Here is a 24,344-nt window from a genome sequence, read left to right as displayed (position 1 = left end):
TTTTTAATTGAATGTTATATAAATGTATAGAAAATATTTAATTGATTATTATATTTATTGAGTAAACTATGTTTTATATAAAATGTAGTTAAGAATGATATATTTATGAAGGTCTTGAAATAATATGTGAAATATTAATTTAAATTCAATTATTAAGTATTGTAGCCTATAATAATGATTTTTACTTCAATAATTTGGCATGATGAGAGAAGTGAGTGAATACATATTCCAAGTGCATTAAATTAGATAAGCCTAAAACTCCTTTGTCAGAAATTGAACTCTGCACGCACCCGCACACCATAAGCGGTTGAGTATCTTTGTGCACAACACCCCCAAAAGTTTGCGTCTAATTTCATGCATCACTCATTCTTGTACACACATTCTACCTACCCCAATTTAAAATCAGTCCTTATAGATACTAAGAAATCACTTATTTAATTAATGAAGATGGTAAGAGGATAATTTTCATGTGCCACTGCTTCTGTTGCTAATCACACTTACTAATTAATAATTACCAATTGAAATAATGATCCCTTCTGCTTGACATTAGAGCAAACACTTGGCGATGTGGCGTAGCAGAGTGTATTTCAGAATGACAACTAATTAACGTGACAATGTAGTATTGTTTCTGTTTCTTTTCCACTTTGAGAATGTTCCCATTCATATATACCTAACCAAGCAAAAGATGTTGGTTTCTCAAAACTAGCTAGGTTTATGTTTATACACAGTGACTCAATTTATCTGTACATGTCTCTTTCAATTGGCTAAGGCGTAACAACAGAACATGACTAGGGGCCATGAATGCCTGCAATAACGACAATGGGGAAGAGACTGACCAAGGGATATTTTAAACTCAAAGGGAATAAACCAAATGATTAAAGATGATAGGTGGTTAACCATGACAAGTGTTGACAAGTATATATTTCAGCCTTTCTTTCTTGAAGCTACATGTGCATGCAAAATAAATAGACAATAAACAGATTGTTTGTAAGGTTGGAGAACTCTTGCCTTCAGTGATTAAGCTAATTTGAGTTTGAGATTTGCCAATTCTTGGTGATGATGGAACATGCGTCAATCAGCAGGTAAATTAAACACTATAATTTTTATTTTACATCATGCATAGAACAAATCAGAAACCACAACACACAGTTTCACAAGTAGCAAATGCTATAAATGCTATTTTTCCATGTATAAGCGCATTTCCTAACAGGACTTGTAACACAACAAGTGCTAAAAACATTGATTAAGAAAATAAAAATAGAAAAACTGTTTATAAATATTTTTTGTGTTTCAAATATAAACTCATTAAAAATTATTTAAAATGATTAGAAAATATTTAATAATATAGGGTGTATTAACTATCTACTTTGTGCATAAATTTCACGCTAGTGTATAACCCATCTAATTGATTGACACATAAAAGAAACTTTGAAGGATGTTTTTAATAAGGGGTTGATACATTAATTTTTTACTGAACAACTTATTCTTTTAATCAGGACTTTCTTTCTATTTTTTATAAATTTTTTTCTAGATTTAAATTTTGGTTCTCGAACACTTTTAAAAGATTTTTTAACGTTAAAAGTAAGTGTTTGATATATAGATATAATAAATATTCTCATAATGACTTATCTTTATTTTGATTGTTTTATCTTAAACTGAAATTAACATAGGTATCATGATTAAGTTAATCTTCTATGTAAATATGTCAATATATTTTAACTTTAGCACATTCTTTTTATGAAAGATTGGTCGATACAAATATTCGTATGTCTTGTGACTTTTTAACCTCTAGGGTATATGTAAAAGATTTATAAAAATATCTTAGCCTGCATGATATATTGTAAGATAGAATGGTGCAACCTTGCAAAATTAGGTGATTAAAATGGGGAAAAACCTACGCGAAGCAAATAATTAGAAAAGGGATATCTCCAGCAATTTCAGCCTTAAGTTTGCAGACAACTTGGCAAAGAAATTATTATCTCTATTTGTGGATGAGATTAGAGGATTCCAATATCTGAGAGAAAGCTTTAACCAAAATCCTTGAAATTAACAATGATAGAGCCTTTATAAAGCACATTAAATTTAAATATGTATCAACTTCAATAAACAACCCAGCTGCTAGGAATCTGATCATTAGCATTATAGGGATATATACCAACCCATTCTTTGTTATATAATTAGGGTTATTGAGATTGTAATAGCAAGGTTTTGGGGAGCCAAGTTTGTTCAGTTAACTTTGTTAGCTTTTGCATTAATTATCAATTTTTTCTTAGGACCAATAAACCAACATGTCGCCAAAATTAAGAGCTTTGAAAACTCAAGGTATGTTTTACGACTTCAGCCTTAATTTTTTCATTTGGCTTCTTATTTGTTTCAAACCCATAGAAATCTAAAGCAGCATGATTCATTCGGATTATTTTGTCCAAAAAATTAATCAAATTTTGAAAATGTTAATCATTTTGTATCATGTTTAGGTAATAGTGTTGGAAACATTACAAGGAAAGGTAAAAAAAATTAGCATTATGTGTCAAGTAACACTTTAATATTTCAGAACACAATATATATACATATTATTTAAAAATCTCTGAATGTGTTATAAGCTCTATTTAATCAACAACCGACTTGTTCCCTTTGAAACTTAAACCATTTACAGCATATCCAACAATGAAAAAAAAAATCCTAATTCATTGTTTATATGAAAATTTCCTAGCACCAAAGGGAAATAGATAGCCTTTGCTAGACCAAACTATTTCTCTTTGTAATCAAAACCCTCTTTAGTTAGAAACAAGTGATGTTACCTGCTTCATAAAGAGATTTGATCAGGTTCATATATGCTTATGCTTGAATGGTTACATGGAAAAAGCTTGGTATCTATTGTTTGTCAAATTTCAATTTTCCTTCTTCATCCAATCTTATATTTATGAATGTAAATTTAAATTTAAATTTAACTGATCAGTTTTTGTTTGCCAAGCATAAAGTTTCTTTCTGTTTATCACTTCCCACGAACATTCTGATTCTTGGATCAAGTTTTGGCAAGTTCCAAGTCTAAAGCATATTGTTTTGGCAAGTCTTTGCTCTAATCTGTATCTTGCTCCTTGTCACAGGGCATCCTACTTTATTTAACATCACAGATGTGAAGGAGTGCAGAGAAGTCCCGAAAAGCATAAACTTCCATGATGAGTACCATAGGACACTGAGGACAAAGCCCTATGTTGATTTCTACAATAAAGTTCAATTACTTGCAAACCAGCCTTCCATTAATTATAGCCATGACAATTTTTCAAAAGTCCTCCTTGAACCTTGCCAAGAAACTATATCTTCCATTGTTGATTCAGGAACCCTTTCAAAGACACCAAAACTCAAAAACCTTATGCTTAGTTACTTTGACATAAGTGCAGAGGCTTCACACATTTGCTGTCATCTTCTCAAAAGCATCAGCCAAATCCACTCTTATTATCAGTTTGTTCAAAGAGTTCTAGACATCAAGGATGGTGACTCTTTTGAAACTTTTGAAGTAGTCATCTTTGAGTTGAACTCATTCACCTATTCAAATGATCCGTTATCAAACCTTAAAAACCATGACTTCAAGCTCATCAATGATAAGCACTCATCAGTTTTGTGCCATCTAAAGTCAATGAGAAGAAGGGTTGCAAGGAAAATTAAGCTTATGAAGTATTTGATGAAGACATCTTGGTTTTGTGTCACTGCAGCTTGTGGATTAGTGGCAATCACAGCCATGGTTATAGCCACACATACTTTCACAGCAGTAATCTTGGGGCCAGCAATTCTCAGCTTCCCATTTAAGCATCTTAAGAGGAAGCTTAGAGGCTATAAATTTTCAAGAAAAGGGTCTCTTAGTAAAGTTTATGACCAGTTGGACATAGCAGCTAAGGGGACTTACATATTGAATAGAGACTTTGACACAATGAGTAGACTTGTATCTCGGCTTCATGATGAAATTGAGCATAACAGGACAATGGTGCAATTCTGTTTGGACAGGAAAGACAAATTATCTTTGCAGGTTGTGGGGGAGCTTAGGAAAAGTGATGTAGGGTTCAGGAAACAAGTGGAAGAACTTGAAGAACATGTGTACTTGTGCCTTGCAACAATAAACCAGGCAAGGACCTTGGTCATTAGGGAAATGAAAAGATCAGTATGATTCCGTGGAGATAAAGGATGGAAAACTTGTACATACAAAATCGTTAGATGATAAATCAAATGTAAATTACACCTTGAAGGGATTAAGAGTAGTTAGTTAAAAGTTATTTTCTCTTCTAATGATTTCAGTTACCAATTTGGCTTTGAAAGATTATTAAGAGGATGAATAGGGATAAAGTTGTTGGTCTAATTGGTATCTCTATTGAAGTTTGGAAGTATGTTGAAAATAATTTTTTAATTGATATTATTACAATCTTTCTATTAGTGTCTATAAAAATACATTTTATACATAATTTATAACCTTTGTAACGTAAATGGTCCTTTGTTAAGCAAAATAATCTTTATCGTCATTTTATTTGACTCAATATAGGAAATGTTGGAGATCTCACATCTCCTTGATGAGAATAATTTATTGTATATAAGTGGGTGCAAACCTCACGGTTTTATGAGATTTAGTTAAGTTTAAAAGTCCACTTTGTAGCCGGAAATATAAGAAAAACTTTAAAATAATTTCAAAACAATTACAAAATAAAAAATAATGAAATGGGTTTATTATAAGAAGAGAAATGAAAATTATTAGTCTCACAAGATTTATGAATAAGTAATTGTTTAATAATTAATAAAAAATATACATTTTTATTAAACATGATGTTTGAATTGAATTCACAAATTATTGTCTCTTCTTTACTTATTTAATAATCGGAATTATTCTTTGATAAAAGATGACAGAAAGACCCACTAAAATTTGATCAATAATTTTTGTACTGGTATTATTTCATTACAAATACAAAAAAAAACAAGTGTTTGCTACTTTAAAGTTACTTTCCCTCAAACTCTTTGAAATAGCGTTGTAGAGGACATTATATTATTGATAAGCTATTAGTTATGATTACTTGAGATGAAAGTTTCAGTGACACATGAATCTCTGGATGTGCTGAATGAAAATATAGTAATCCTCTTCCTTAAGATTATTAATTTGTTATATATTTTCATTGATTGTTGCAATTTATCGCTGTATGTAGGCCATGTTCTGTCTTTGTAATCATTTACAGAACCCAAAGTGAGATTAACTTAATTACAAATACACTAACATCGATTTAAGTTTTGTTAATGTAAATTATCTTTATTGTATTATGGTAACTTGTATAAAGCAAATGTTAACTTCAACGTAATAAGGAATTTTTTTAAATGAATTTTAATCCATTTTTTATTTATGTAAATAGATTTTGTAAGTTAATTTTCAATGTCAATATAAAATATTTTAAATGTAGAATAGAAATTTATTTTATTATATTCAAAACTAATTTTCTAGAATGAATCCAGAACGAAGGACACTTTAGAAATTTAAAAATACGTAGAAAGAATTAGCCTAAAATAATAAAAAATCGACAATGAAGAAAATTGTGTCCATAGAACTGTCATTTAGCAGGAGTCATTGGTTGCTGTACTAGATAAAGCGGTGGAAGCCTGACAGTATGAGAAAGAACACTGAATCGTTTATTCTATTTAGTTTTATTTTATTTGTTTCCATGTTTAATTAATTTTTTCACTATAATATAGACATTTTAATCTAATATTAAATATAAAATTATTAATAAGTAAAAAGGATATACCTTTAATTTATGAATTATATTATATTTTAAAATTGAGATATTTAACTAAATATTTTCTCAACAGAAAACTATAATGAATAAAATAAATATTAAGATTTAATCTAACAAAAATGAGGTAATATAGCATCACGATGGAGAAAATATAAAGGTGTTTATTATGATTTATTTTTTTTAAATTTAAAGTTGAAAATATTAACTAATATGAAAATGTGTATCTATGTATCACAGATATTGATGCGGACACACCAATAAGACACAAATTTATATATTATATAATTATGAATTATATAAATTCACAATAAAGGTTTATACGCTTAAATATGTTTTACATTATTTTTTGAACAGAAAAATATTTTTCATAACTGATTTAAAAATTTATTTCTTATTTTTATAATTATAATAAAAATTTATACAATAAATTTAAATTTTTAGAAAATTAATTTTTATTTTTCAAAAAGTTTTGTTACAATCGTACTAAAATTATTAAAAATTCAATAAATACTTTTGAATTGATACATGTTCTACAAATTTTGCGACACTTTCCAATAAGAGTATACGGTGACACGATATAAAGAACCAACTTTGTAGGTGTGTATCGGAGAAAAGAAGTTAAAGATTATTGGTAAAATATATAATTTAAAAGTAATTTGAATAGTATTAAGTTGACCAAAAGTGGTATTTGCAGTGCCATGGTAGCGTTGGAGCTGTGAATAGCTCATAGTTTGGGGATTTTGAGTAGAAGTGCTTCTCCTCGTGAGGAACTTGAACTACGCCTTGAGTTGACACCTCGAAGGAAGAACTGGGTTGAAAAAGGGTTTGAACTTTAGGTTTACCAAATGTTCTCTGTGTTTTCATGACTGGTGGGTTTGCGTGCCAACCTGTTTTTTCGTTACAGAACCTTTCCACTCTTAATTTTCACCCTCGCTCGCTGAAGGCCCACTTCCCACGTGTTTAGCATGGGTGCCTCTGCTTTATTTCAACTGTTCTGTACCCGATTCACTGGAACCTTTTGTTTATGCTGCTCCTTCTGTTTGCAAGAAGTAATGGATTGATAAACTCTGATTCTGATGATGGGTAGTAATGAGATTGAATGTTTGTCTCAAGAAGTGGTGGAAGGGGTTTTTGATGGTCTGCAGAAGAAAGATCTCAAGCAAATGGAGATAAAGTCTCAGGGTGAGAATGAGAAGTTTGGTGAAGCTTCTTCTGAGGACGACGAGTCGGTGCAAGTTTCTTCTTCCTCACGAAGAGGTTTGTGCTCAATACTTCTGTCTAAATCAGTTTCTTTGTTAAGCAATTGATTGTTATGACTGTGAAATAGGCACTGCTTTGGGTGTGTTGCGCTGTGTTAATAGTGAAGGTGTCTTCAGTGTGTTAAGTATGTTATTGCCTTACTGCATTCTGTTGTTGTCTGATGAATACATTTTTGTTTGACTTGTTTTTTGCACCTTTTTGAGCTTGTGGGGGTGGGGTTTATTTTGCTCTGGGGTTTAACGGACGGGGAGTTGGCTCCAGCACTGTATAAGTCTATAAAAACATTGAGAATATATGTAGATAATAAAGATGTCCTAGCTCTACAAAATTAATGCCTTGGAGAAAAAGAAACGTTACTTCATTGGACCCCTTCTTCAAAAGTTTTCCCAAGCACAAATAGTTAGTGTCGAGTTAGTTACAGTAAAGTTAGTTTGTTAGTTAGGGAGGATAGAAGGAGAGGGTTGGAAAGGAGTGGTATATTCTCTTTTGTATCAATTGAAAACTGCATTAGCTTTGTAATAGAAAGGGGAAACTCTCTTTGCTAAAGAGATCTTTCTCCTTGTTCTGTTCATTTTCAATCAGGAAATAAAATAATTCTTTCTCTTCTCTGTTTTGTATTCTGGGCTCCTGAGAGTTTCACAGGTTTAAATATAAAAAATGAATTTTGTTGAAATTAGTTTCTACCTCAATGACTTTATTTCCTTTGAAAATAATTGTCTGCTCACTGCCTACCTTGGTGACAAATGCTATGGACCTTGTCCTAATGAACTGCTGTTTCTAATTGCTTCTGTTGGATGATTAATTTTATGTCTTGTATATCCCATTTTGTTTGTGAAGGTGTGGAACATTGCATCACAGCCCCTGTAGGAGCTGAAAGGAACCCACTTAGAGTTGATGACGAGTTTATGATTTCTAGATCAATAACAGAACAGAGGGGATTCCCTAAGCGAGACACAATATTGGACAGGCTGTCTGAGCGGGCAAAGGTATTGGAAGTGTTACTGCATCTGAATGATCTTAAATTTCAAACTTGTGTTTGCGTATTTTTATTTTAGTTGGATTAAGTTTCACCCAAAAGGCTGATATAAATATTTGTTTGACTGTTCATTTCATCCTTGTTTGGAAGATGCAGTGCAAATCTCTAAATAGTTCTATTAGTTCTTGTGTGTGTTGGATATATCTTGTGATTTCTTGACAATGATTGGTAGTTGAAAAATATGGTTCTGAATTAGTCATTTATGTGTCAGAGTTTCCACATTATTTGCATGTTCATGACACTTTCTTGTTTTGCTACTCAGCAATTGATTACTAACTTAGTCAAGATACAAAATGATGGGACTGTTGAAGTTGATCTAGAAATGAGTGCATCTGTTGCTCCAGAATTGTTAGAGCTCCAATCTTTTGAAGAGTCAACAGTGAGTGGAGGTCTTGGTTCAGAATCAAAAAAATCTGTTCCACGGTTACAAATTGTCATACTTGTGGTTGGAACAAGAGGCGATGTACAACCTTTTCTGGCCATAGCAAAGAAACTTCAGGCATGTTTGGATATTTTCATTCAATTCATTTTGATGCACACAACACATCAGAATTGCCTTTAAATCATTGTAATCTTTGTTATTGCTTTCTTGCATATTTTATGGTGTAGAACTCCTTAATATATTGATATTTACTTCAATATGAGCCTAAAATGTGACTTTACACTTGAGATAAATAAAGGAGACGATATATTTTAGAGAGCTTGAATCGCCTCTCTTATGTTCTCATATATTGATAAGAGTTCTGATACAATGAGTAGAGGGAAGAGCAAAAGATCAAAAGACAAAGCTAGAGTCCTAGGTACAGAGATAGGTACAACATTTAGCAATTTTTCAATAAAACTATTTAATGCCTATATTTAATACCTATTTTGACACTCCCCTCAGGCTGGAGTATACAAATTGTATGTACCTAGCTTGGAACAAATAAATTCAATTCGAGGTCCCCTTAAGGATTTTGTCAAGACATCTGCAAGTTGATCATTGGATCTGGCAAACTCAGTACAAATTTCCTTGGACAACAACTTTTCCCGAATAAAATGACAAACAATTTCTATATGTTTAGTCCTCTTATGGAACATTGGATTGGAAGCAATGTGGAGAGCAACTTGGTTATCACAATACATCTTCATTTGGTGAATCTCACAAAAATTAAGTTCTTGAAGGAATTGTTTTACTAGACAAGTTCACAAGTAAAAGACACACCATTGCTCTATATTTAGATTCAACAATTGATCGGGCAACTATATTTTGTTTCTTACTTTTTCAAGAAACAATATTTCTTCCCAGGAAAACTCAATATATTGTAGTTGAGAATTTGTCAATAGGGAATCCTGCCCAATCAGCATCATAATACCTAGAGAGTTTAGTAACTAATCGGGCTTTGAGATGATCAACTTCACCATTGGGGCCAACTTTAGTGGCAAAAACCTCATTGACACCCAACCGTCTTCTTCCCAGGTGGAAGGGGAACTAACTCCCATGTGCTATTATGGTCAAGAGTTTGCATTCTGCAATCATGACTTGTCGTCATCTAGAATGATCAAGTGCTTCATTCACATTTTTTGGAATAGTAATAAAGGACACAAATGATATAAAAGAACAATAGGGAGGAGACAATCTGTGATAGCTAAGAAAATTATAAATAGGATGTGGATTACTGGTAGAACGAATACTTTTTTTGGAGGGCAATGGGCCAAGCTGAATCATCATTACTAGGAACTGTGGCATTGAGTGATGATTTAGAAGAACTTTATGAAGAGAATTCACCTTAGAGCATTGGACTAGCCATCTGAGTCCTACATTGGTAGGTAATAGAAAGAGGTGATGATGGTTTAGGTAGATTTTGGACAGAGGAACAACAAACTCAACTAATGGTATAGGGAGGACCTGGTGGACAAAATGAACATCTTGGACAAACGGAGAGAAAAAAGGAATTTGTACAAAAAATATGACATTAGAAGACATGTAATACTTGGTTTCAGAAAAGTAACAATGTTACCCTTTTAAAATTGATATTTAACAGCACAAGCAAAGAGCTTATCCAACCTTGGAGACATATTTTGAACAAAACATACACAACCAAACGCAAGGGGGGGATATGAAAGAGAGGATCATTTGGAAAAAGAATGGAATAGGGAACCTTATTGCTGAGAGAAGAAGGCGACATTCTGTTAATAAAAAACAAGTAGTTAGGATAACATCGCCCCAATGATGGACCAATATATTGGCACCAAGTAACAAGGTACGAGCAGTTTCAACCAAGTGTCTATTTTTTCTCTTTATTATACCATTTTATTGAGGTGCGTGAGGACAAATAGACTGGTGTGAAAGGCCATGTGAACATAAAAATACAGAGAAATTAGAGAAGTACTCTTTGGCATTGTCATTTCTTAAAATTTTAATTACTTAACCCAATTGATTTTTTATTTCAATAAAAAAGGATGTAAAGTAGACAACCATTGAGAACAGTCTTTCATAAGATAAACCCAAGTACATATTTAATACTCGTAAATTAAAGTAACAAAATACCTAAAACCAAAAGATATGACACATCTTGGCCCTGAATATCTGTATGGAATATGGATGATAGAAAAAACATAATTACATCATAATACAAACTGATAAGGAAAAGAAGATCTAACATCTTTTCCTAAGTGACATGACTCACATTCTAATTCTTGGAATCTACTAAGTTTTCAGACCATTTTTTTTTTAATTTTGACAAGTAAAGATTACCCAAACAATCATGTAAAATCCCTAGGTTTTTCCAAAATTATCTGATTGCTGTTACATGATTTCCCTTGCTGATCTATCTGAAAATATGCAATGTTGATGTAGTACCATAAGTCCCAACAGTCAGTTTTGTTGCATTTATTCTTTCTTTCATAGATGAACTAATATTTACTTGCAGGAGTATGGTCATCATGTTAGGCTGGCAACACATGCTAATTTCAAAATATTTGTAAAGTCAGCTGGTGTAGATTTCTATCCTCTGGGTGGTGATCCTCGTGTTTTGGCAGGATGTAAGAGGTCCCTTTTTAATACTTCCATTAATATCCAATAATTTATTCTCAGTCCACTTGTTACTTTTTGTTTAACTTGACCATAGCAGAATGTGAGAGGTCCTTCCTCAATATTTTCATTAATATCCAATTCTTTATATTGGTTCACCTATTAAAATGGTGAACAGATTAGAAATCATGCGGGAATGCACTGATATCTCATGGTGCTCATTTGCACTTAATTTCTCTAAATGATTTCTGGAAAGAACTGAAGTATTTTATAATACTTTGCAAGTAGCTGTATGGAAGATCTTGCTTTTATACCTCAAGTTGTCAATATATCTCACATTATCTAAATTTCCAATTGTTTATAATAAGTTCAACAGTGTAAAAATATATACATTAACATATCTTGCTAGTCTATAACTGTATATGAACCTAAAACAGATCTAAAATAGATAAGGATGTATCATGTATGCTAGCTATAATAACTTCCAAGAAAAGAAAATATAAGTTTTTGGAACAAGGATTTTTGAAAGCAAATTGAGCATCGTAAATAACTAATTGAATTGTAAGTTAAATAAAATAAGAGTTGATAGAAATAGAACTGAATAAAAATTATTGAAGCCTTGTGATCTCTCTTTTAATACAGTTAATTCATATACAGTAATTCTTGTACTAATAGTCATATGACATAGCAAACTTTAAGGTAATTAAAAATTGTAAAAAATTATCTCATTTCATTCTCCAATGGACTAGCATATGCAAAAGATTCACTGATTTCTCCACTGTAGATCAAGCTAAGTTAGGCAATGCTAAGCACCTAAGCACTAGGGGAACCTGTCTTTAAAGGCTAAGAGGGAAGAACCAAACACTTAAGTACTCCACTGAATATCATATGCTACTCAATGTGGGACATAGGCACCCTAATACCCAAATCACTTTCAGGCAATGACTATGGTCTTTCAAGCTTCAGCTAGTCTCTCCTATTTTTGTTTTGAAACATGCTGAAACAATGTGCATTTTTTGTTTAATCTTATTCTGTTGTTACTCTTATTCATTTTATACTGATATACTAAATGAGATATTTAAATAATAGATATGGCTAGGAATAAAGGTTTAATCCCTTCTGGACCGGCTGAAATATCTGTCCAAAGAAAACAGCTGAAGGCCATCATTGATTCCCTTCCTCCAGCATGTACAGCACCTGATATGGAAACTGGTGTTCCTTTCAGAGCTCAAGCTATTATTGCCAATCCTCCTGCTTATGGTAAGTGGTTAGGACTTGAGAGATTAGTGTCTTGTATTTCTCCATTTCATATCTTATGATTTATCTGTTTTAAGGTTTAATTATCCTTAGTTCTTTTATTGAAACACGATAATCATACAAGATGTGATCTACAAGTATGACATTTGGTGATTATATCGTTAGCCTTGACACAAGTCTCTGTGCCTGTTCAATAGAAACATACTTCTGTTACCTGGATGACAGTTAGACAATATTCATGGTCTTCATATTGTAATATTATATTACTAGACCTGTTTTTCTGAATGATCAAAAAAATATTAGTAGGCCTTCAAATGGTTGACCCTGATATGAATCAGACATGGCTACTTGGTATTAACAGTTAGAGATGCATCAGCATTTTGCACATATACATGCAATTAATTTTAATTTCTCGTAAATATAATGTGGGGCTGGGCTTATCTCTTCAAGAGCATAAACTGAGAAGTAGAAGTAGAAATAAAGAAAAATTAAGGTATTTCAGTTTTTTCTTTAAATACTTTCACTTGGATATCACACACCAATTTATAAACAGGAAGTGTTGATCATCTACCAGAAAAAGGAAAATATATATATATATATATATATATATATATATATAGAAGGAACAACAGTAATACAAGAGTAATTACCAACCTTGAAGTATGAAATTCAGGGGGTTTTCACATTCAAAGCCTGAAGAATAATGCAACTTCTTTAAAATATGTTTGCCAAGTCCATATGAATGTTGTTGAATTCTGTAATATTTTTAAGAAAATAAATCTTTTTCATTTTAGCAGAATATTTTTGTTTGTTTACAACTTCAATATTTGCAAATTTTCCTGAACTTACACATGTTTATTTTTGGAGTAAAATAGATATATTATATCTCGTGATCCCTGTTTGCAGGACATGTACATGTTGCTGAAGCCCTTGGGGTGCCCCTCCATATCTTCTTCACAATGCCATGGACGTGAGTTTTAATTTTATATAAGCTGTTACTTTATGTGAGAAAGATAAAGTTTCATAACAAGATATAGATACTTTTCTAATTGTTGAATTGATAAAGTAGTACAGTAGTGTTTTAATTAAAACCAAACTGTATCTTCAAATATTCAGATAAAATGCGACATTCTTTTAGCATCACTTCTCAGAGCTTTCTTTAAATATTTGAGGTCACTTAAATAACTTCTCAATATGCAGACCAACGTATCAGTTCCCCCACCCTTTGGTACGTGTTCCTCAAAATGCTGGTTATTGGGTATGTCCTTTGCTGACACAATATATACTTTGATTTTGATAATTTTATAAACATTTGCTGGACTACCTCAAGACCAACACATACCTGTTTCAATGTTTCCTTCCCATCTCCAGCTGTCCTATATAATTGTAGATCTGCTGATATGGTGGGGAATGCGAAGAATTATTAATAACTTCAGGAAATCGACATTGAAGCTTGCTCCTATTGCATACTTCAGTATGTATCGTGGATCAATATCTCATTTACCGACTAGCTATATGTGGAGTCCTCATGTTGTTCCAAAACCAAGTGGTATGGACTAGGATTACATCATTAGTTACATTATCTGATGCTTTCCTCATACTTTTTTTTTTAAAGAGCAATCATTTTATGTCATTGAAGTAGCAAATGGATAGCTGTTATTAGAGAACTGAAAACACAGTAACTGTTGACTTGGATTGTGAATCTATATTATGAAGTTATCTATTGAAATTTAATTACTGAATAGTCTTATTATACAATATATGAATTTATAGTGGAAGGCGTTTGTAACTGCTTTGGTTCAAATCAGATTTCAATCAATTTTTGTCCAAGTTTAAGCATTGAAGAGACTTCACATGTATCAAGTATTAACTATAAAGTACAGTCAACATTTTGTGTTAATAATATTATTATTTACAAATGTTAACATAAAAAAATCATTGAAGGATCTCCACCTAACATGTTAAGCCTTTTGAAGAAATTATTCTTGACAGTAATTACTAGAGCCACCTTACATGATTGGTAGACAGTTTTTGCTCAGCGTCCCGGATTTGTTACTGTAGCACTAATAACATTTTACAAATGTGCAGATTGGGGCCCTTTAGTTGATGTTGTTGGTTACTGCTTCTTGAGCCTTGCATCAAAGTATCAACCTCAGGAAGATTTTGTCCAATGGATTAAAAAGGGGCCACCTCCTTTGTATTTTGGGTTTGGGAGCATGGTATGGTAATTCCACTTGAATTATAAGTCATTATTTCATGAATTATCTTTAATAATGAGCTTCTTTTTTTAAAAAATAGAGTAAATTGCCAATTTAGTTGTATCTTGATGTCTCTATTCCCTGAATATGAAAACTCGAATAAGTTTTTAAAATATTTTAGAGTTTCATGTAAGTCTCAATACTTTCCTTATAAATAATCTCAATACAATCCTTCTAAATAGTAAATTAGCCCAACAAAACAATGCATTAGTAGTTGTTACGTACTTGGAGGATGAAAACTTTTCTTCAGGTAAATGAAACATGATGTTTCATGCAAGATTTATAGGTTACTTTTTCTTTGCAAGACGTGACACATTTGATGCCTGAGAATGGTACAATCTATTTTTGTACATTGCATTTGGACTGTGTTTGTGCGTTGATTATTCATTATATAATCTGCTATCAATCCCACATTGGGCAGAATCAGAAAGATTACTCAAAAATCTCGATATTCAGATTCAGTGGAGGCTGAATTCTTGAATTCCTTTGGTGATCTGCCTTATAGGGAAACAGTACCAAGACAAGCAACCCAAACTAGTGGATCAAAAAAGTTGTAGTCAGGAATTGAATAAAATGTTCTACTCCAATTCTCCAATCTTCTAATAGGATACCCAAAGATCCTAATAACTAAATCTTATTCTCAAAGAATGTTATTAAATGGTGTTCATGGAGGCACTGCCGGGAATGACAGTGACTTGGCGGGCTTTGAATGGTGGCTGCTGTACGCATGTTGCCTAATTATTCCAAAATTTTAATTAAATATTAACAGCAATTAAATATTGAAATTAATCTGTAAATCCTGTTTTTTAATATTAATTAAAAACTTGAGGTGTCAGTAATTAATATTTAATTGCTGTTTTTTAATTATTATAAATATCTATATCCCCAATCAAAAATCCTAATTCCCAATTTCTCTCGCTGAAGAACACTTTTCCTTGAGCTTATAGGATTAGTTCCTTTGGTGTGTATAGAAAATATGACTACTTATTATCATGATTCTGACCTTTCTGAACTAGTAGATCCACAGATGTGACTCTGGTCAAGATAATTTCCTTTAATTATTTTCTTGACCATGCATAAATCGGGGTACACTGATTGTACATGTCATATAAAGAGGTGTTATAGTTATCATAGAACCAGTGCAAATGTGCAATTGGCATATTTTTATCAATAACTTTCAGCAATACTCATAACTTTGTAAGCTCATGAACGTGACATTTTATAAGTCGATGACACTATTAGCAAAATTTTGAAATCCTCTAAAAAAGTTTGTTTTTCTTTTTCAGCCTCTTGAAGATCCTAAAGGAACAACAGATGTTATATTGGAGGCACTAAGAGATACGGAACAGCGGGGAATTATTGACCGGGGTTGGGGCAATCTAGGGAATTGTAAGTGTTTTATTCCAATTTTGTTTTGTACCTATTCGGTACCTTTTTCTCAAAATACTTACTGCGTTTGAGGAAGTTATAATTAATTGTTTGTTTCACGTTTTATTTGTTTGTGCCAGTGTCAATGAATGAGTGAGATATGTGTTCCGTATTACCAAGTTTAACCTAATGACCTCGTGCAAGTTGTCCAAACCCTCCCCACTAACCCCTTCCTAATTTTTAAACTTAGTTCTATTTGGCTTTTACGAATTTGCGTACATGAAAAAGCCTGAGAAATTTGCATTTTTTAGTTGTATGATAGATTTTCTCATTCTGTTAGTCACTTTTTTTCTTTGAAGCTCAAAAGTTATCTTCTGATGAATGATTTTATAATATGTGATTCTACAAACTGAAGAGGCCTATTTCCAACCTTTAGAAGGGTATATAAAAATAACTTAGTGATATGAAATATTATAAAACTTATTTTCATTTGTTAGCGGAATTATTTGTTTTCACTCGTGTTCTTGTTAGCATACATAATTTTGTTTTGTAGGAGCTAAGGTCCTCTTTGATAGAGAAGAGAGAAAATAAGGTGAACGGAAATAAAAATGGTGAGTGGAAATAAGTGAAAAATAAAATAGAAATTAAAGCTGTTTGGTTGAAGAGAAATAGGAAAGATATGAAACGACAGATAGAAATGGTATAGCGGGAAATGGTATAGCGGGTCCATCTATTTTAAAACTCTTTCTACTCTCTTTCTTCCACACTAATCAACAACACATTAATTTTATCCTCTCTCCCTCTTCCGTTCTTCTCAACTGAACAGAGCATAAAGGATGAGTGAACTGTGTAAAGATCACCATATAAACGTTTTTCCTAAAGTATTATTTAGTAATCTTAAGGAGGATAAGCAGAATAAAGGCAATTTCACACAGCCAATTGGCAAGTAACCTAAACATTGAATATTTCAGTTTATTTCATATGCTTTAACGTTTACCCCCCTTGTTTCTATATGTTTTGTCAGCTAGTGTATCGAAGACTAAGACATTCCTCAAAATTTTCATTAATATTATCAATTTTTTGTCCAGTAATCACTTGATTCAGTGAGAACTTTCTGTTGAATTGTTTGCTTTTTGTTGGCCTTAACTTTGAAGAATAGATATTTTTTCTCGGGACATGTTTTGTGATACGCTTTCAGAAAATCATACATTTTGTTTCAATTCATTTTAGGTGACATTAGTTTCAATTGCATTTTGTTTTCCATTATGCAGTGGCAGAACTTTCTGACAACGTTTTCCTTCTGGAGGAATGCCCTCACGATTGGCTGTTTCCTCAATGCTCTGCTGTGGTGAGTTTGAATTTATCTTTACGTGTGGGTTTATATGGAAAAGCTTTGGAGTTTGTCAGTGTGGTTTACTCAATGCTGGTTTAAGCCTTTTTTTACTTTGATTCTTAATTTCACAATTCAAATTTTAGCTGCGATAAGTTCTTCGGAGAGAAAACTAAGAGAATGAGGGGGGAGAGAAAGGGGTTGGTGGAAATTATTTTGGTATGCTATTAACTAGAAGATATTTTGGCACAATTTTGCAGGTGCATCATGGTGGAGCTGGAACCACGGCTACAGGATTAAAAGCTGGGGTAATTAATGTTCAATAGTATCTTGGATATTTTTCTTTTACATAATCCGAGGATTCTTTGAATGTGTTAGAATTTAATGGCAACATAATTATGGTGCTTTTAAAATTAAAAAAAAAAGTTTTTGCTTCTGTTTTTTTTATAATATGAATACTACCATACTTGCAGTGTCCAACAACCATAGTTCCATTCTTTGGAGATCAATTCTTTTGGGGAGAGATAATATATCAGAAAGAATTGGGACCCGCTCCAATCCCAATATCTCAGCTCAACGTTGAGAATTTATCAAATGCCATTAGATTCATGCTCCAGCCAGAGGTGAAATTAAATTCTTTTCATCCCTCTTTTATACTTCCAAAGAGCAAGGATTTTAAAAATAAAAAATATACGCCCACTTCTTTTCCCTCCAGCATATTTAATAAACAAAATATAATACTAGTGTTATTCAAGCAAAATCATGGGGTCATGGTTTAGCTAATAATATTGATAGTTAGTGGATAATAAATGTTTAGGTGAAGTCTCGAGCAAAGGAAATTGCTAAGTGGATTGAGAATGAAGATGGTGTTGCTGCTGCAGTTGATGCATTCCATCGACATCTGCCTGATGAGTTGCCGTTGCCAACCCCATCTCTGGAGGAGGATGAACACTTGAATCCTTTGCAGTGGTTTTTTCTCCAACTTGGAAGATTCTGTTGTGCTCCTTGTGGTGGTGTGTAGCTTTTGTGCATTGATTGCGTTTTCATTTTCATTGATTCATTATAGAATTACAGTTTGTAGGCTGCATAGCGTTTTGCTTTTTTAGTATTCCATTCATTAATGTATAATGTATATTTGATATACATCCCCCCACCCCAGGTATAGGTTGTGTCAATAGTGATAGATAAGGGTAACAACATTCATGTAGCGGTTGGTCCAAATAGTATGCTTCTGTATGTTTCCAAATTTCATAGTTCATAATAATATCATGCAGGAATTTTGTGTAGCTTGCCTTCATTTTTTTCTCCTGCTACTTTATTTTTGGCTTTTAAAAGGTGGGAGATATAGTGTTCCTTATATAAAGTTGATGTCAATATCTTTGTATGTATATATTGCTTTTGATCTTGTTATTAGACACAAGTATTTCATTTTAATTACGTTTAATTTATGGTTTAAAACTATTTTAAAAATTTATATAAAACGTGAAAAACTAAAAACACGTTTTTAAAATATTATATTCTATTATGAAAATAACTGTAACTAAGAAGCCCAAATTACTTGGATGTGGTTGATGTTATTAATGTTGGAGCTTGTCCTCCTTACCACCCGTACGCTTGATGCTGATCTATGTCTTTGAACTATGTGAAAACAGGAGCTATTGTTGTTCTTCTGGATTATCTTGGAAATTAGCAACCCCTACATATTTCAAAATAATAATACTCTGATTTATCAAATTACACATGCACCATCTTTAATTTAAATAGTAAAGCCTGATTTAGTTAATAATTCGACAACTAGTCTAATTTTAATTTATTTTTTTAATAATGTTTCAATAATATTATACTATCCGAGGTCGAACATCCTAATACACATAAGTACTTGATTAGATACATTTATTATATTTTATGTAAATATAGGAAAAAAATTTACATTTATTATATTTTATGTAAATATAGGAAAAAAATTTATGGAAAATGGTATTTCAATTCTATGTTACTTAATAGAAAGTTAGAATACAGGTGTGAATTAAAGAAAGAAATTAATGGAGAGTCTTGATCCTGTTGAGAATACCAGTCTAAACGTGATAATTCTAGTTATAACTTTGAGAGTCTTGATCTGTTGAGAATACCAGTCTAAACGTGATAATTCTAGTTATAACTCTTTTGATTATTTAGTAGGTGTTGATAAAACTTTTTTAGTTAAATATGATAATAGGAATAGTTATTCAATATGTTTAGATAGTGAAAAAAAAACTTTGGATATTAACAACAATTACTCTTTTATAAGTGAACAATTTTTTTTTTCTAGATATCTTAATGTTGTTATTAAGAGTGATTAGTAATACTTCATTTAGTTGTTAGAACAATAACATTCATAGTTCCATTGATAGTTATTTTCATTCTCAAATTTTTATTGATAGTTGTATTTTTGGTAATATTAACAAATCCAATGATGGTTTTTTTATAGTTACTTTTTTTAGTAGTGAAAGTGAGAATTGTAGTTTGAGTTTCATAACTAGTACAAATGATACAAATGATATTGATTCCACTATAAGAGAAAATTCTAAAAAATCTCCATGAAAGCCAAAAATTGACGCATTTGTGGATTGAATGTGAAACTTTTTATAAATTAAATTATAAAAAAAAAAAATATTTGTGATTATTGTGGATATTATTTGAAAATGGACAATTCAAATATAATCGAATTTTTTAAAGATTCGGGTACTATCCTATGGATGAAAACATGGTTTATATAGATTCCATTGAATTTCATTAAAAAAAAACCTTATAAAAATCGTATCGATTTTTGTCAAATAAAAACAAAATTAATTAAGGTTGCTCAAATAGAGACAACTAAATAATATTTAATTAAAATAAACTAAATGGTATTTCTAAACAATTGGTATTATGGATTTTAAATTTATGAAAATTAGTATGACATTTGTAGTAATATGCTACTAATCAACTTTTACCTATTATTCTCACATGTTCCTCCGGATGAATGCTATAGAAAAAAGAATTTTAAACTTGATGCAAATGAGCTAAAATATTTTTTTGTTTTATATTATTATCAAATAATTAAAAAATTATTCTATGTATCCTCATTAGTGGGGTTACTTGTATTGCATTTGTTGATAGAAGAGTAATTGAAAAAAAATTAAAAATAAACACATCATTAAATAATATTATTAAGTAATTATTATGCAATAACTACACGTAAACAATGATTAACGAATCATTGAGTTTTATTGACTATATCCATTAATTTGTATATCCTGAAGTTTAAAATTGTAGTTATAAATAGATGACCTCTTTCTAAAAGAAGGTAATAGAATTTATATCCCAAACATCTAATACTCCAACCTTTAAACTTAAGCGTCATAATATCATGACACACATATCTTACCGATAAAACGACAAAATAGAAAATAACAGATACAATAGAAGACATCAAAAGAAAGGAAATAAGATACAAACGTAATAAATATTCTGGTTATTTTAAAAGTAAAGATTTAGTAATTTTTATATTTTTAAATACCCACTTCCCCTGAAAGTCCGCCTCAGCTCAATTCTACTCTTCCAGTCAGTCTTCACTTCCAACACTCTTCGATTCCTCACTCTCACTCGCAGCCCATGCGGTGGCCGGCGAAGAACGCCGGCCTGGCCATAGCCGCCATGTCCTACATCACCGTCGACTACCTGCGCCACCTGTCCCCGACGTGGCACTCTTGGCTGCAACCGGCGCTGTGGTCCCTCCTCGCCCTCGCCGCTGTGGTCCGCGTCCCCTCCTACCGTCACTGGTCCGCCGAGTTCCGTTCGGCGATTCCGTTCGTCGCCTCCATGCTCTTCATGCTTTCCGCACTTCTCTTTGAAGCCCTCTCCGTCCGCTCCGTCACCGCCGTCCTCGGCCTCGACTGGCACCGGTAACTGTCTCTCTACCCAACTCCGTTGCCGTTCCTTCTTCTGTTCATTGCAATGTGTAGATCACCGATGTTTCTTATCTCGTTGATCTTGATTAGATTTTGGAAAGTGGATCTCGTTTTGGTGGTAGGCGCAGATTTGTATTTAGTAATAATATTTTAGATTCAACGGCTTTTGGATGCTTTAAGTAATATCTGTTTGGCTAAAATAAGATAACTTGTATTAATGTCTCTGTGACAATTAGTAATAATGACAAAAAATTATTAGTGTTGATTTCAGTTCTTAATTAATTTATTAACGAACTTCTGATTTTACCATTTTCGATAAAAATTTAACTTTAAGATTGAAAACTCGGAAAGAATATTTCAGAGAATCTGTTACTAGCACAAGTAGCAAGAAGTAAGCATCAACAAGCTAACATAAGTGCATTAAACAAGATCACTGGCATTGGTAATTTCAATTTGAAAATTACAATATTAACAACGGGCCATAAGGTTTTGAGTAATTCTCCGTTAACGTAAATCACAATAAAGATAATCCAGGTGTGGTAGAGAGTGTGCCATCGTTATTTTTACATGAACTTAACTTCAATCGAGTGTTGTGATTTCTATTTGAAAATAAAATCCTTTTTTTTTTCTGACAGGAATACACCTCCGCTTCCAGATACGGGTCAATGGTTTCTATTGGCATTAAATGAGAAACTTCCCAGTCCTATTGTTAAGATATTAAGAGCTCGAATCATAGGACTGCACCATTTCTTGATGTTGTTTATGATGCTGGCGTTCTCGGTGCTATTTGATTCTGTGAAAGCTCCGGGCCTCGGATTAGGGGCTAGATATATGTTTACCATGGGAGTTGGCCGCCTTCTTCGTGCCATAACTTTTGCGTCTACAATTTTGCCATCAGCCCGTCCTTGGTGTGCTGGTTCTCGGTTCAGAGTTCCGGGGTATCCTCATCCTTGGGCCCAGAAGTATTATGTTCCCTATGCTACAGATCATGATGCTATCAGCCGGGTGATAAAGCTAGATACAGCTTATGGTATGTAGGATATTATTTTTGCTGGGTTCTAGCAACTGCTTTTAACTTACAAAGTAATGTTCTCATACCATTTACTGATTTAATCTGGGAGTGCTTATGTTATGGCCCATAATGTTTACAAATTTACAAGACTTGTGATTCTGATTAAAGACACTCTTCGTTTATTTTTCATGAACTTCGTTGACTAGAAACATCAACTTTGAATTGAACCTAAAAATTATTAGGTTTTGGACCCTGGAATTATTTGCAGCCATTTGGAGTTTCTTTGGACATGCATGAATTAAGATTTTCTTATTTCATGTATCATCCGCAAGTATAGCTTTTACTCTCCGCTGGATAATATGTCTGTATGAACCTGTCCATCTTTAGGGACATTTTGCTTGGATCAGACGGTCTTCCAAATTAACATACTTTTTTTTCTTAGTTGACATTGGAAAACCAGTTGGTGACTACCAGCCAGATTGGGGTTCAATGAACTTTCTGATTGATTTTTTGCGACCCACTGTGTCCGAAGGACCTTCATGGTACAATCTGTTAAAGAAAGCTGGAGGTGGCTGCAATGATCTCCTATACAGCGGCCACATGCTTGTTGCCGTACTCACAGCCATGGCTTGGACAGTATGATTTGAATTAATTTCAAGACTGCCTTGTGTTTTCATCTTTTGATTGTTTGCAGTTGATTTTGTTAGCAGGAGCTTACCTTTCGATTTTTCTTTCTATACTATAATAACTGCAGGAAGCATATGGAGGTTTCAGTTCTGCTCTTGTATGGCTTCTTTTGATGCATAGTGCCCAAAGAGAAATACGAGAACGTCATCATTACACTGTAGACTGCATTGTAGCCATCTATGTAGGGATCCTCTTGTGGAAGATGACGGGTTTTATATGGTCACATGAGGCTACGTCAAGTAATAGGAGTCTGACCAAGCTGGAGACGATTCAAAGCAGACTAATCCAAGCTTCAAAAGACTCGGACATGGACAGAGTGAGGGAGCTTCTCAAAGAGATTGAGTTAAGCAGTGAAGAAAGAAAGGATCCGACTGGAATTAAATATGCACGGTTGTTTCGTAGTGCCACCATTGTCTTTGCACTCACCGTTGTTGTTCTGGCTTTCATATTGACAAGTGATGGATGATCATGGATGATCTTCTGGCGACCCACTTTTTTAGAATGTCACACGGTTTTAAACTTGCAAGTATTCTGGTATTCTCGGTATTAGTTTTGGAGTCATACAATTATGTACATCACGTGATGAGGCTTCCTGCAAATACCCCTGAAGTGAGGATTTAGTGTTCGGTATCATGGACTTTTCTTGATCATTGTCATCCTCTTGTAACCACTAGACATGTATGTTATCTTGTTTGATGTAATTGTATCATTACAAAAAATTGACAACTCATAATTGCCACGTTACATTTGCAAGACGAGTCTTGATTTACTTTGTTTGGGAAGAATGAGTTGGATAGAATGGGTTAGATTTTTATAGTCTTTTCATGTAATTCTTGTACTAAGTGCAAATCCTCCTTATCCCACAATGCCTCCATCTCCCTCTACACTTCTTATTGCGGCTATGTATTGTTTTCTGGCTTGTAACCTCCATCCCTTAAATTTTTTTATCATTTTTCAATATTGATTCACAGATCTTCATGAGATCCCCTAGGTCAACTTTCACTCACCATATTTTGGAAATCAGGCTTAAGTAATCCTGCATTCTCAAACTTAAATGCTCTCTTAGTATTTCTATGTGGCTTTTTAAGTAAATTGAGAAAATTAGGACCAAGGGTTTAGCGTTGCTTGCAAACTCCTGAACACATGTTGCCACATATTTTACCATGAAATTGTCCATCTCTTTTTCTTTCAATAAAATAATACCGAGTCAAATGCATTAATGTCATCTAAACTTGTAATTTATATTTTTGTGTACATGAGACAAAGCAATCAATTATGAATACAAAACTTGAATTAGTAATACTAAAATTTAAAATAAAATATCATAAATTTGTTCTTCTTATTGAGAATGGATTAGAAGAGTTCGAGTTCTGAGGTATATTGATTGTAGATTGATTTATAGTGTACATTGATTACAAGGATAGAACGGAGG

At 32.6% G+C, this 24,344-nt stretch overlaps 3 protein-coding genes across 4 annotated transcripts; all 3 read left to right on the top strand.

Annotated features, from left to right (window-relative positions):
• The first annotated feature begins 946 nt into the window (after window positions 1–946).
• LOC137830330 (UPF0496 protein At1g20180-like) lies at window positions 947–4,417 on the top strand. Its single transcript, XM_068637604.1, has 2 exons — window positions 947–1,082; window positions 3,105–4,417. The coding sequence occupies exons 1-2, from the start codon at window positions 1,067–1,069 to the stop codon at window positions 4,157–4,159; spliced, it is 1,071 nt and encodes a 356-aa protein (XP_068493705.1). The 5' UTR covers window positions 947–1,066; the 3' UTR covers window positions 4,160–4,417.
• Window positions 4,418–6,430: 2,013 nt separating this feature from the next.
• Window positions 6,431–18,570, top strand: LOC137830329 (sterol 3-beta-glucosyltransferase UGT80B1). Of its 2 annotated transcripts, none has more exons than XM_068637603.1 (14): window positions 6,431–7,019; window positions 7,860–8,008; window positions 8,321–8,557; window positions 10,971–11,082; window positions 12,161–12,331; window positions 13,235–13,298; window positions 13,529–13,586; window positions 13,700–13,877; window positions 14,417–14,547; window positions 15,873–15,975; window positions 17,226–17,302; window positions 17,545–17,592; window positions 17,758–17,907; window positions 18,102–18,570. In XM_068637603.1, exons 1-14 carry the CDS (start codon window positions 6,839–6,841, stop codon window positions 18,303–18,305), a joined length of 1,863 nt encoding a protein of 620 aa, XP_068493704.1. In that variant the 5' UTR covers window positions 6,431–6,838; the 3' UTR covers window positions 18,306–18,570. The 2 variants fall into 2 exon arrangements, with proteins under 2 accessions (XP_068493704.1, XP_068493703.1); XM_068637602.1 differs by having other exon boundaries at window positions 6,441–7,019; window positions 8,321–8,551; window positions 10,965–11,082.
• A 2,185-nt stretch (window positions 18,571–20,755) lies between these two features.
• Window positions 20,756–23,778, top strand: LOC137828044 (protein PHLOEM UNLOADING MODULATOR). Its single transcript, XM_068634448.1, has 4 exons — window positions 20,756–21,207; window positions 21,849–22,243; window positions 22,668–22,861; window positions 22,980–23,778. The coding sequence occupies exons 1-4, from the start codon at window positions 20,918–20,920 to the stop codon at window positions 23,376–23,378; spliced, it is 1,278 nt and encodes a 425-aa protein (XP_068490549.1). The 5' UTR covers window positions 20,756–20,917; the 3' UTR covers window positions 23,379–23,778.
• The last annotated feature ends 566 nt before the right edge of the window (window positions 23,779–24,344 follow it).

The sequence above is a fragment of the Phaseolus vulgaris genome, chromosome 7 (genome assembly GCF_000499845.2).
Source record: "Phaseolus vulgaris cultivar G19833 chromosome 7, P. vulgaris v2.0, whole genome shotgun sequence".
NCBI classification, from domain to species: Eukaryota; Viridiplantae; Streptophyta; class Magnoliopsida; order Fabales; family Fabaceae; genus Phaseolus; species Phaseolus vulgaris.
The sequence above is the reverse complement of the archived record's forward strand: the minus strand, read 5'-3'. Positions and strand labels throughout refer to the sequence as shown.

Excerpts from the sequence above, each read along its gene's own strand:
- LOC137830329 (XM_068637603.1), top strand. The coding sequence starts at position 6,839 with ATGATGGGTAGTAATGAGATTGAATGTTTGTCTCAAGAAGTGGTGGAA. Across the intron at positions 15,976-17,225 it reads TTGGGGCAATCTAGGGAATT|TGGCAGAACTTTCTGACAAC; the intron begins GTAAGTGTTTTA and ends TCCATTATGCAG. Across the intron at positions 17,593-17,757 it reads CTACAGGATTAAAAGCTGGG|TGTCCAACAACCATAGTTCC; the intron begins GTAATTAATGTT and ends CCATACTTGCAG.
- LOC137828044 (XM_068634448.1), top strand. The coding sequence starts at position 20,918 with ATGCGGTGGCCGGCGAAGAACGCCGGCCTGGCCATAGCCGCCATGTCC. Across the intron at positions 21,208-21,848 it reads CTCGGCCTCGACTGGCACCG|GAATACACCTCCGCTTCCAG; the intron begins GTAACTGTCTCT and ends TTTTTCTGACAG. Across the intron at positions 22,244-22,667 it reads AAAGCTAGATACAGCTTATG|TTGACATTGGAAAACCAGTT; the intron begins GTATGTAGGATA and ends TTTTTTTCTTAG.